The sequence below is a fragment of the Vollenhovia emeryi genome, unplaced genomic scaffold (genome assembly GCF_000949405.1).
Source record: "Vollenhovia emeryi isolate VEMERY1.0 unplaced genomic scaffold, V.emery_V1.0 DF939143.1, whole genome shotgun sequence".
Lineage (NCBI taxonomy): Eukaryota > Metazoa > Arthropoda > Insecta > Hymenoptera > Formicidae > Vollenhovia > Vollenhovia emeryi.
The window spans coordinates 1,166,070-1,179,207 of NW_011967223.1; the positions used below are offsets into that span (position 1 = coordinate 1,166,070).

General features: G+C 41.1%; 2 protein-coding genes across 5 annotated transcripts in view; both read left to right on the plus strand.

The window, feature by feature from the left end:
• Nucleotides 1-136: 136 nt before the first annotated feature.
• LOC105566650 (lysine-specific demethylase phf2-like) lies at nt 137-8,822 on the plus strand. 3 transcript variants are annotated; one of them, XM_012020821.1, is made up of 13 exons: nt 137-324; nt 737-822; nt 908-1,186; nt 1,461-1,602; nt 1,690-2,139; nt 2,221-2,422; nt 2,514-3,349; nt 3,419-3,469; nt 3,845-4,035; nt 4,110-4,312; nt 4,583-4,630; nt 5,029-5,215; nt 5,325-8,822. In XM_012020821.1, exons 1-13 carry the CDS (start codon nt 227-229, stop codon nt 5,402-5,404), a joined length of 2,853 nt encoding a protein of 950 aa, XP_011876211.1. In that variant the 5' UTR covers nt 137-226; the 3' UTR covers nt 5,405-8,822. The 3 variants fall into 3 exon arrangements, with proteins under 3 accessions (XP_011876211.1, XP_011876212.1, XP_011876214.1); XM_012020822.1 differs by having other exon boundaries at nt 3,854-4,035; XM_012020824.1 differs by lacking the exon at nt 4,583-4,630.
• Nucleotides 8,823-10,202: 1,380 nt separating this feature from the next.
• LOC105566651 (trehalase) overlaps nt 10,203-13,138 on the plus strand; it is a 61,042-nt gene continuing 58,106 nt past the window's right edge. For both annotated transcript variants that reach the window (XM_012020825.1, XM_012020830.1), the window contains exon 1: nt 10,203-10,619. The gene's annotated coding sequence lies outside the window, so the exon portion shown is untranslated. The remainder of the gene's footprint in view (nt 10,620-13,138) is intronic.

The window sequence follows — 13,138 nt, forward strand, 5'->3', positions numbered from 1 at the left end:
GCCCCGGAACGGGCGAGTTTCGCGTTTCGAACTTGGCGGGCGCGCACGGCGGGACGCGCGCCGATTGGCCCGAGGCCGCCCAGCGGGCGCCATTTCTTTTTGCGCGACGCGACGCCCCGACGCTTCGCGGCCGCACCATGCCACCACCTCCGCGGCCTCCGCCTGCGTTGTCGACGGAATCACGGTGCCACGGGAGCTGCGTCCGACACAAGTGACCGCCGAGGAAATGGAGCCGTCAGCCACGTACTGCTTCTGCGGCCGTTCGTACGACCCGCAGCAGTTCATGATACAGTGCGACGTGTGCAAGGAGTGGTACCACGGCGGGTAAGCGCGGCACGAAGGGATACGCGTCGAGGCGCGCGCGCGCCCGCCCGCGATGCTCCGTCGGTTTTCCCGCGGCCTCCCGGGGCTCGTCGCGGCTCCACCGGGAGTCGATCGCGCGACCGCGGGCGTCCGGCCCGGCGGCCGCGGACGCGACGCCGGCGAAGCGGCGTCGCGCCGCGAACGATTGTTTTGTTGACGGTGACATAACCTGTGCCGCGCGCGTCGCCCCGTTTGTCCCGGGCTCGGCGTCGCGCGGGGACGCAGCGCGGAGCACCGACGGACGCTTCGACGCGCTCGGTCGAAGCGCCCGCTTGCGTGCGCGCGCGATTGTTCGCGCCTCCACGTGGCGCGTGGAAACCGACATTCCTAGCCTCGACCGCGAGCAACGTGTCACGTCGTTTTGTTCTTTCAGGTGCGTGGATTTGAAGGAGTACGTGACTGTAGATCTCGACAAGTACCACTGTCCACGGTGCGAAACCACGTGCGGCCCTTCGCTCAGTAAGACAGCCAATTCGCTAAATGTCTTGTATATATTTGCGTGTTTACTAAGTTCTTTGTCAATAATATTCACTCTATTTCACAGTGAAAGTCAGGACAAACTTGCACAGACATGATTACACCGAGCAGGATGCAGAGACGAAGCCGGTTCAGACTGGAACGTCGGTGTTCATACGAGAGCTGAAGTCCAGACACTTTCCCAAGGCCGACGAGGTCGTGAAGCACGTGAAGGGGCCCCAGTTGACTTTTCAGTATTTGCAAATTAATGGCTTTGAGACTCCTATCATAATCGATGGAAAGGATGGGCTCGATATGACTGTACCACCTTTGAGCTTCACTGTTTGCGACGTCGAGACTTACATAGGTAGGACGGTTGGCATAAAACGATAACAAACAAATAACTTGCAATAATCGTTTCTTTATTTCTTGCAATATTTTTATCATATAAGCAGTGACGCAAGCTTTGGGCCACCAGCATCATTGGGTGCTACACCGCAATGTTTACACGCACAACACGGCTTGCGTTCGTATGCGCGAGCGTTGTGGTATAGCAGCTGGTGTAGCACTCAATGGTGCTGGCGGCCCAAAGTTTACATCACTGCACGTAAGCTTACACGATTCTCTTACGTTATTTCTAGGTGGTGATCGAGACATGGATGTAATCGATGTTACTAGACAAAGTAACATACGCATGAAATTAAGAGACTTTGTAGAATATTACAACTCTCCTTCCCGCACGAGAGTATTTAATGTCATAAGTCTCGAATTTACAAAAACAGGGTATATCGATATTCATTGCCTTACACACGGCTTTGTTTAGTTATTTCTCGCATAGGATGTATAATTTGACGAATAAAACAATTGCAGTCTCTCGCCGTTGGTTGAAGCGCCTTACATCGCGCGCAAACTCGACTGGGTTAATTCGGTGTGGCCGCGCGACTGGCCCGAGGACAGTGATATAAAGCAGCCGGAAGTACAAAAGTATTGCCTAATGGGGGTCAAAGACAGTTTCACAGATTTTCACATAGACTTTGGCGGCACGTCTGTGTGGTACCACGTGCTGCGCGGCGAGAAGGTGTTCTATCTCATCAAGCCGACGCCGGCGAACTTGCAGCTGTACCAGCACTGGATGTGCAGCTCGACGCAGAGCGAGACCTTCTTTGGGGATCAGGCCGACGCGTGTTACAAGTGCGTGCTTAAGCAGGGCCAGACGATGATGATACCCACGGGTTGGATACACGCGGTCCTCACGCCGGTGGATTCCTTGGTTTTCGGCGGAAATTTTGTGCACAGTCTCAACATCCAAATGCAGATACAGTGAGTGGAGAAACGTAATCGTGCATCAATACATTGTTAAGTCGTTATTTGTTTTGTATGCAATATTATTTCGTTTCGTAGAATATACGAGTTGGAAAGAAAGATGAAGACACCGGCCAAGTTTCAATATCCTGGATTCGAGACAATTAATTGGTTCGCTGCTAAGAAATTGTTAAAGGAATTGAAAGAATTGAATAACGAGGGAAAGAAATGTCCGTCATACTTTTTACAAGGCGTGAAGGCGTTGCTTGGGATTCTCAAGCAATGGAATACAGATAAGGATGTGAGTTAAAAGTGTTGATATAAACATGCAATTTTAATATTTAGCAATATGGAAACTCGTGGAATAAGAGCCAATGCGTGTGTAATTTCAGTACAGCATGGTCAGCCGCGGTCAGATACCGGACACGATAAACAGCCAGAAATTATTGAAGGACCTTAGTAAAGAGATACGGCATGCGGAACGGTACTTAATATCTCTGAATCCGCCGAAACCGGAACGCGAGAGCAAGCGAAAGAAACGGAAGCCGTTGAACAAGGACTTCGTAGACTTCGATTACGCCGACAGGATGGCCGATAACGCGTTTAAAACGAACAAAGCGACGTTAAAGGAAACGAATAAAGCGACGTTGAAGGAAACGAACAAGTCGACGTTAAAGGAGACGAATAAAGCGACGCTGAAGGAAACGAATAAAATGGAATCCGCTTCGATAGAACAGTCGTTAGCAAGACCGCCCTTAAAGCTCACGTTGCCGAAACCGATCATGTGTCCCGCAGTCAAAACGCCCGCGACGGAGAAGCCCGCCAACAGTAATAAACGGCAATTGTCCAAGCCGGGAAAACAGAGCCCTACCGTAATTAGATTTAAGCTCGGCAACAACGAGGTTGTCAGAAGTACAAACGACAATATAAACGTTATTTACGGTAGCAATATTGTGACCGGCCACTCCTTCGAGACAACGAAGGAGCCGCTGTCGTGGAACCAGACGTCGTCCGTGTACGATTTTCACGACGGCAGCAACGAGAGCGACTACGGTCTCGTGATAGACGAGTCGCAGAAGCGGAAACGGACACCGAGGGCGAAACGTGTCAAGCGCGATTACGACGGCGATGTCGACGTGCTGAGCAACGCTCCGAAGAACGGTATAGAGGAATTGTTGAAGGCGTCGGTATACACTCTCGGAAATAGCACACCAAGAGTCGATGTCACGTACGTATAAATTCAAATACCTGTCGATTTTGAGTTACGATTTATGGTTGTAACGAGAAATACTTTCAGGACATCGACTAATATCCTACAGTACAGTCAGCCCATGCCGCCGCCTACTGGGTAAGTTAATTTGCCACAGGACTCTCTGATCTTTGCGTTTTAAGTCTCGCAAATGTCATTTCGAAACTTTTCCAATTAATCTCGCTCTGAGGCATAGTGGTTAATGAAAAGTTTCGATAAACTTTTAAAAATGGCTGTAATTACTGTAACTTATCTCTTTCTTGCAAACTTTTTTAACTTTATTTTCACTTGAAGTAATCGCATCTTTGGATGGGACAGAGTTAGTATAGAGTGAATGCAGATATATGGTTCTTCCTCGAGCATGCATGGAAGGTCGTTATTTTTTTACATGCTTGTTAAAAGATTCTTTAAGCCGTACGGAGGAATGCATTTGATTTCTTGGTGTCTTAGTATTTATAAATTGAAAACGGTCAGTTCCGACAGGGCGTCACCGTCCACGCGGGAGGCGATCGCCGGGATGTTGTCGTTTAGCCAGCAGAGCTACTCGACAACGAGTAGTTCTACGAAGTCGTCTAAGAGAGCTACTAAGAGTCAACAAAATGACGACGATGACGACGATCAGTTGATAGAAAATATCGACAAGGTCCATCAAGACGATGATTTTAGTACGTATATAACAGAAGAATATCTTACATCGATATTTGTTATAATGCCGTTACTAAGTTTATTTTATTCACAGTTTATCCAGCTTTAGACGCTTCTGACGACGAAGATTATATCTTTAAGCCTAAGGCGAAGAGCCAAATCGATGAAGCGTGGAATCCAAAAGCCAGAGTGGGCCCTCTTTTACCAAAGACAAATCGACCTGCACGGGAAGGTGCGAAGAAAACGTCTGTCGAAAAGGGTCTTGAAGCGGCCGCGGCGAAGAGAGCGAAACAATCGGTAAGAAAATTGTTCAATATTATTTTACTTTATTTTGCAAATCATACATTTCACAAGATTTAAATAAATAATATGTTAAGCTTCCCAAACATTAATTATCCAGATACTAATCCAGTATGTAGTTATATGTATCCAGTACTTATACGAAATAATGTATTTGATATGTGTAATATATTTTTATCGTTACTTGTCATTTAATAAATATTTTATCGCTCACGACTTTTCTTAAATACCATAATTCCGTGTTTCTTGCATATACATTTCACATAGGATGAATACCTGGATAACGACATGGACAAGGTTACCAAGAAGAAATTGGTAGGCATATTTCGATCTCTGCAATTTCGTATAAAATTCTGTAGTGCTGTACTTTTCTATGGCTTTCCATATTGTACATATATTATAATTACAGTCCTGCTTGTAATTACAGTCTTTGATTTTGTAATTTGTATTTTTTAATTTCAGTTTATCTCGTTTTTTTTTTAAATATTAGCCTCCACTTTCTTTTTAGTGCACATTTGTAGTGACCGCTAGCTATAATTTGTCACCATTAATCCATAGATTGGATCGCCAGGGATATAATATTTAAATATCTTTGTTCTGGTGATGCACTCTGTACATCTTCTTTCCTTGTCTTCATTAATTTTTTCCATTTTTGTTGTGCTATTGTTATGAAAACAGCTAATGGTGTAAATTATATTTTGTGCGCGTAATAGGGTTCTAACAAACGGACATATAACAAAAAGAAGCAAAAGGATCCTGTGGTTCCTCCAGTAGAAACCACATCGTCTACCACAGTTTCTGAAAATGTTATAAAATCACCTACTGGATTCGGGTCAATACTGACAAGTCCTAACAGGCTTAAGGATGTTAAAGCCAAACTTGCTGCGCCCGTCCCAGTTGGTAAAGAATCGAATTTCATTATTAATGCATTTATTATTAATTTTTTTTACTTAAAGATTTGCGTTACACGTTGCGACATATAATCGATGAATGATTAAAAAATTTTTAGAACGAAAACCGAAGAAGGGAATGAAAACGGCGAAGCAGCGTTTGGGGAAGATTCTGAAACTTCACAAAATGATGCACTAAAATTAACTAATAGGACGAAAGAAGAAGAAAACATGTCATTCTTCACTTGTGTATAAAATCATATAGTTGTACATTACTATGTAAATATAAGAAATTTTCCATCTAGGTGATACACACCTTACAAGAGCGAATTAGTTGTAAAAATCAACGTCATTTTCTAAGAGATACTTATATTTATTACTACATCGTGTTTAATTTTAGGTAAATATATATATATATATATAATGACTTTTGATATCTTGATATTTCAATAAGACGATATTTATATTGTAACGATAGATTACTAGTGCTTTATGTGATGACCTTGTAGTAATTCAGTTGACAACGATCTGGAAAACCTGTATCAATTTATAATTTTCTTCTCATTGTTTCAATAAGATGGCGAATTAATTTATGATTAGTAATAGATTCAACAAATTTAACGATGATTTAATTTTAAGGTAATAGATGTTTTTTAGTGAGTAGCAAGTAAATACTTCACCGTCCATTATCGAGAATGCAGAGAATTTCTCATGCGTTACATATTTTTACATTTTTTAGAGTACGCAATTAGTATGGCACAGTTCTCTGCTGCATATTTTCTAATGCCAATTGTAATATAGTTCTTTAGTTTGATATAACTATAGTATTTTCCTCGCATGCGACAAATTGCAATAGTAGTTTAATTGACTCCCAAAATATTAACTGGAAACTATCCCCATACTTAAAGTTACAATTGTCACATGCTTTTTTTTTAAGTAATAGAAATGAATATATAAATCAGGTATCAATTGAAACGTTTGCTTTCTCGTAAGAACGTGCAAGAACAAGAGTACAAGTGGTATCTGATACAGAACCATCTCTTTAATTATTGTTATTACAGGAATATATTTGTAACAACCATATTTCTTACGCTATAATTTCTTACGCTAATTTACTAACGTGTAATGTTACGCGTAGCAATTCAGTTGGCAATTTGCCATCTAGTTTATACATCACAGAGAGAGGCTGTAGAACATTGATTTAGTTTTTTTTTACATATTTTACTTGTTTATAAAACGAAAAAAGGGTATATGCCAGTGAAACATTTTATATGTAACAGGTACGTGGTAAAGTGTATTTCGATCGTTATGGAGTATTAAGTAAAATAGCGTAAGGGATATTATCGATTGTTGTATCGCACAGGAAATTGAGTTACCTAATACATACATGTTGTACCTGTTTCCTATGATACAAACTATGAGATACACGTAAAAGCATAAAATACTGAAAGAGCTATACTTAGTCCCCTAAGAGAAAATTGTTTGTGAACATGGATCGCTTCTACTTAAGACCTAGAATTGTTTGATAACATTCGGGAATACTAACAACTTTGAAGAAACAGAGAAAGTCTCGAGAAAAGGTGTTTTCTACTTAATAACTTATGCGTGTACATTAAAGTTAACCCCGACATTAGGTTGTTTACGAGCTTCTAATGTCCGAAAATAGAGATTTATTTTAGGTTCCAGTAACGTTAATTATTAACATTAATGGCAGGTTGTTTCAACTTCTTGGTAAATTAATTAATAGTTAAATCATATGTATATCTTTGTTTTTCCTTTAAGTTAAAGAAGGATAGACACATAATTTAACTATTAGTCAGCTTATCAAGAGGTTGGAAAAACGCCCTAAGTAACGTTAATGATTAGAAGTTTTATTTACGATTTAATCTGTACTAACATAAATTGTGATAAGTATTACGATTTATATTTATCTCATTGTTATTAGTATTGCGCAATTTATAAGTTGCTTATACGTGTGGCAAGCAATTACTTGAAACCTGTAACGTCTAACGATCAGAGTCTTTAACTTTGGTGCATCAGTTTTTTCATACCGATGCCTGCATATAGTAAAATACACACGGATGACGTATGAAATAAGAGAGCAAAATGGTTGCTGCTTTCATGCCTACTTTTTTGTAGTAACTTTGCACAAAGAAATGATATATGTATTAGTATAAATTATTTCGCTTAGTACACACTGTACTGGCAATGTATTTTATAATAAATTAAGAAATCGAGTGCATTGCATATGTATGTAGCAAGATACTAAACGAATTATTTTGTACTGATACATGTTGCGTCTTTGTACAAGATTATCACAGGCAAGATGGAAAGGTGAATACTTTGCTTGGATAGGAACTTACATGAATAAAAAGACGTTTGTATTGCGATGCCTTCTTAAAACTCCACGCGCCTTGAACAAGTTATCGATACTCGCTTTAAAAATCGTCTTAAAAGTAACGTTGCTTCGCCCCGCGTAACGATTTCAAGTTACACGATCGCTTTTATACCTTAGTGCATTTTCTTTAATGAGTTCGCAAAGCATCTGTGTATGCACCGACAGGATTATACAAGATGATGTAGATGTACATGCATAGGCACACATATATACATATATTTTTTTACAGAGTGTTTATTCTTGAATTTTGCGAGTCGTGTGTATTTATTTGACATCTCTGCTCGTCTTCATTAAATTTAACAAGGTGCCGGCGATAGTGACGTACAATATTCGCGCATCGTTAAACGTTCGCGACAGAAATTCAGTGACATTAGTTAACGCGAGATGGATTTGCAGATTTTCGCCAGGAGGTATCGGCATATTTCAAATGTGTTCATTATAAATTATAGACGATAAACACTTTCGATGTTCGATGCGACAGAATACATTATTACGGAACTAAAACATTTTAAATGTCAGGGATGGAAGTAACAATTTATTTTTAGGATACGAGCTCTCTTTTTATCATGTTTGTAAAAGCACTCTCGCGTACAATATTATTGTAACAATAGTATATTCGAGGTATAAGTACTCTAAGATTGTCGCACGACTTGACGCGATTTTTATGTCCATTTCTACCGATGAAAATTAATCTCGGTTCAACTTACTTTTTATCTGTTTCTAATTTTTAGAAGTAGAAAAGGACAAAAAAATAAGTTACACCAAGATTAAAAGTTATTCTACGTCGGTAGAAATGGACATTGGCCGTTTTGAAGATTTTTAAATACTTTTTCTAATCAAAATTCGTCGTTGTTCTCGTTCTCTCGTTGATAAGAACGCGTCGGTGCCTCCACGAGCACGATGCGTTTATTGTCCGTGAAAAATAAAATGTAATTGTACATATTTCGAGAAGATCTTTCCGGCTAGGGCGCAAACGAGTCAATCATCTAATCGAAGCGTCCTTTCACTTTACGGATACTTGAAATTTCGTTTTCGCAACTTTTTACGACTCTTTAGAATTTATCGGATCTTTGACAGTTCACGTTGTGCGAAAGAGAAAAGACTTGTAAGCGATACTCGAGGTATTATAAGTGGATCACAAATATTATGTCGTGAATTAGATGAGCGATTTTTCATCGTGTTCGCAATTATTGCTGAATAAAATGTTGGATTCATTGATTGCGACTGCTTGTACCTCTCATTCTTCGTTTCGTACAATATTAGAAGATTCCCTTTAATTAACTAATTTAATTACACGCAATTATAAAAAGGACAACGATTTAATGATAACACGTTTATATTTTTATTATGTATTTATTTTCATTGATTTGCTCCAACATTTTGTTCGAAAAGTTTAGAATAGTTCATAAAATATTGTCCTTATGGCAAAATGAATGTGCCAATTTTCACTTTTTGAGTGAAAAATTGTGAACTCTTTCAACTGTAAATTCCCAAAATTCATCGAATCGTACATTCATGATATTGATGTAAGGGAGAGTCAAGTTCTAATTCGTCATTAGCCAATCGCACGTCGAAATACGTTCTTGAATTCAATGATATTCCGTAAAGATGCGTTTTCAAATTTGAATCGCGCTGAACTATTTTCTATTGCTCGATATAACATTTCAACAGGCTTTTTTTTTACAAAAACGAACAATTGTCGATATGTTAAACGAAAGAACAACGTCTACACACAACTCTCGGTCATTCTCTGTTCATTCATTCCATCGGGAAAGTTTGTCAAAATTTTCACAGTCGATCTCTCCAGCACGTTTCACCCCGGAATATTTCTCCGGGCATTTAATGTCCGTCTCGATCGTCGCAGGGGCTTTTTCGCGGAAACGATCGTGCATCTCGCGAAGTATAAATTTCCTCAACCGTAAGCTTCCTTTCGCTATCTTGTAAGAAAGTATCGACTCAACGAGTAATGCGGTTTCTTAGAGACGCTTTTGAAACCAGACAAAAGTGTGACACCTCAACTTCAATTCAAAATTATATTTTCCATCACAACTTTCCGTCTTAACTTTTCTCCGACCGAGTTGGTTTTAAATTTTTCGTGGCTCTAATCTGTTTTCGCCTATAAAACGCGTGCTGGATCGCCTTATAAATTTTGCAAATAGGACTTGATATCCCAATGACAGAATTCCGTTTAAATTTTCAATTCCATGGCGATAGAAATCTCGGTTTTTTTCTCTCTAAAACTCCGTTTTAATAAAGAAAGAAGAAGAACGCTTCGAAGCAACAATCTATCGGACCGTGGATCTGGGGGGTCGATGTATCTTTCAATTCTATATCTCGCACTATGGTGAAAATGCTAAAAAGTGAATAGCTTTGCCTCTTTCTAATCGTCCCCGTTAAGAGACGAGAGAAAGAGACGAAGCCGCTGACTCGTAGCATTTTCACCATATTGTAGGACACAGAATTGACTCCCTTCCTCGCAAATATACAAGGGCCAGGACGTCCCTTGAGACGCGGCGCGCACAGCGCGCTTCCGCGACCCCCGCGCAGCTTCGTATTTGCGCGGCAACGCGCGCGCCGCTGCCGATCAGTCTGCCGCCGTCCGCTGCGAAGTATAGGTCGTTCGCTGCCGCGTCGCGCCCCGCGCGTGCAACGAGTGCGTGCGTGCGTTCGTCCTTCCGTCCATCCGTCCACCCGTCCACGCCGCCGCCGTGGTTTACGTGTCGCCCCTGCGCTTTCTCGTTGCCGCTGGCTCGCGCGCTCGGTGTCAGTGACTGTTTCTCTCGCGGACGATCCTTCTCGTCGAGCGGACGTACGTGCGCGCGCGGCCGGTCGGCTTCTCCGGTTTCACCGTCGCGAGCGAATTGCGGGCGAATCGATAACGCGACGTGATAACAATCTCCGGTGGTTTTTCGCTGGCGCGAAAGTAACGAAGGCCTATCGACCCCGCGGTCGCAGCCCTCACAGGACGCGTGGGACGCATTCGTGGACGCCATAGCGCGAGCTTGACGTTTTCAAGGTATGTTGGTGTATATCGTGCTCGTTGAACAGGTAGCGATTTCATGCGGAAGGAACGAAAGCGGGAGAAGAAGAGGAAATCGAGTCAGTTTTCCTCGTCAGAGAGAGTGAGGGAGGGAGAACAGAGGAAATGATCGCCGCTTGCACGCGCGCGAGTTCAAATGCCGCGTAACGGTCGCGTGAGTGTCGGTGCGTAAAGTTGGAGTGAATCGCTCGTCCGCGGAGGGAGCGAGGTGTGCGAGCGAGTGAAACGAACGTGGCCGCGAGTCGCGGCGGGACGGGGCGCGGGCTTCGCTCCGATACGCGAACGGTGACACACGTGTTCGCCTCTTTCCCTCTCGACGTGGCGGCTTTCTCGCGGAAGCGAAGAGTCGATACGCAGTCACGAAATTACACCCTCGGAAAGGATTTCTGTTACTGACAAAAAATATTCTCGACGCATTTATATTTCTCACAACCTCATTTAGTTTAAAAATAAGGGTAATTATTCAGAATAGCTAACCTAACCCTACCCAAACCATGTCTGAAGTGTGGAGTGGATCTCGCTTCACGTGGAAATACGTCACTGCATATGATGTGCATTTAGTCTGATTTCGTCGGTATGACAGATTTCCTAACCCTAAAAGTTGTCAACTTTAACAATTAATATCTCGCTTCGCAGGGCAGAGCGACGATTTTGTCTAAGGAAAAAGTTGTTTCTCGTCGAAAAACGCGTCGAATGAGACCAATTTGATTGATTTTGGAGGTGGTGTAGCTATACTGAATAATTACCAAAATAAGACAATATCCAAGTAAGATCAATAATTCTTATTCTCCTCTATCGAATTAAAAAAGATTGACTGGCTATATTGTCAATCAAAGACGGAACAAAGTAATGTACAATAAAATATTAAGTACGGAATTTTCCATTGCGTAGGCAGGCTCAACGTTTTTTTTGTTGTTTTTCACTCGGCGCGGTATCGTACGACGATTAAGCGGGCCAACGAATTCTCAACGTTTTTTTTTTGTTGTTTTTCACTCGGCGCGCGGTGACGTACGATGTTTTTGCGTGCCATCGTGTACCTGAAGGTCGCGCTATCACTCGCTCGCCGAACGTCGAGCCGGCAAGCAGTGGCGAAAGTCGCTCCGTACGTGTTATTACTTTTCCGTTATCGGCTTCCAAGACTCGATCGCGATGAACGCAGGGATAAACCACTATTGATTTGCACACCTTTATCAGTAACAAGTAACGTTCCTTGACTAATTACTAAGTTTCGACAACTTGCAAAGAGAGACGAATTGTATGTTGAGGCGACGGATCTTTATCAACGTACACCTAGATATTTCACGAGACTGACTCATCTAAACTATGAACGTAAACCGTGGTACTTTGTCGCGGTTACATCTCGTTTACGCACCGCGCTTTTAATTATCTATCGATTTCGTGTAATCCGTTCTATTATCGGGAAAAGAGAGAAATTTGTGCGATTTCGGCATTCTCGCTGTAATTCGCTCTGTCTTTCTTTAATTTTTCGTGCGTTTCGCGGTATCTCACATCGCGTACGGGAGTGTCCGAAATTTCGCGCGATCGATGCTTTTCGCGAGTGAGTGTTGTGTAAGTGCAACAAGGAAATCTGAGAAAAGGAGCAGGTCTAGAAGGCATCGGGCAACGGCGGGAAAAACGTGAGGTAAGTGTCTTACATTTTTATGTTATCTGTTACTTGTGCGAAATAAAGTATCTGTTCTGTAATTTTATTTGACTTACTCAAATGATTCGAACGAGGATTCGAATAAGTTAGAGACAAAACCATACGTATACAATTTTGTGAGTTCATATTTAAAAGAAAGACTTTTTCAGTATTCTATATAATTATTTTAATAAATACCTATTTTAAAGAATATAAAATATAAAGTATATTTAATACAATAATTTCAATTTTACATAATTAGTCTATACTAATCATATACATATTTGTATTTTTACAGTTTACCATATAAGTTGATGATGTACAACTCTGCTGTTGCGAATTGTATCAGTGAGTGATAAATTACTTTTTATTTTGAATTGACGTTGCGCATACAATTACTTCTTTGCATGTATACAAATTCTTAAAAATATACAATGCTCAACCATAGATTGCGCGCGCGAAGCGCGCGTTTTGTCGTTTCTAGTACGTTTAAAATATTCCTTTCTCTATAACAAATATGATTGGCGCTATATCGATCCTATTTTATGATATACATTCAAGTGTAATAGCATTGGATCCGGAAACTTTTTCTGTGGGTGTAGACGTGTCGAAATCGAGAAAAGCTACCGAACACGAATATATTCGCCAACTTAGAAAGTATCGTAGCTAACACCCAATGAATAGTCATTTATCGAATGAAATATCGAATAAGCGACATTTTTAATAAAAACTAAAAAAACCTGCGCTATGGTTAATTGATCTTTTTTATAGTGAAAAGTATAGGGAAGATCATTTGATATGCACATTAAGTAGAAAGTTTTAGCGGTAATACTGAAGATGAGGGGGCCTTCTC

What these genes read in the sequence shown, in the direction of transcription:
- LOC105566650 (XM_012020821.1), top strand. Translation starts at nt 227, where the DNA reads ATGGAGCCGTCAGCCACGTACTGCTTCTGCGGCCGTTCGTACGACCCG. An exon ending in AAGGAGTGGTACCACGGCGG is followed by an intron (nt 325 to 736) that starts GTAAGCGCGGCA and finishes TTGTTCTTTCAG; the next exon opens with GTGCGTGGATTTGAAGGAGT. An exon ending in ACACCAAGAGTCGATGTCAC is followed by an intron (nt 3,350 to 3,418) that starts GTACGTATAAAT and finishes AAATACTTTCAG; the next exon opens with GACATCGACTAATATCCTAC.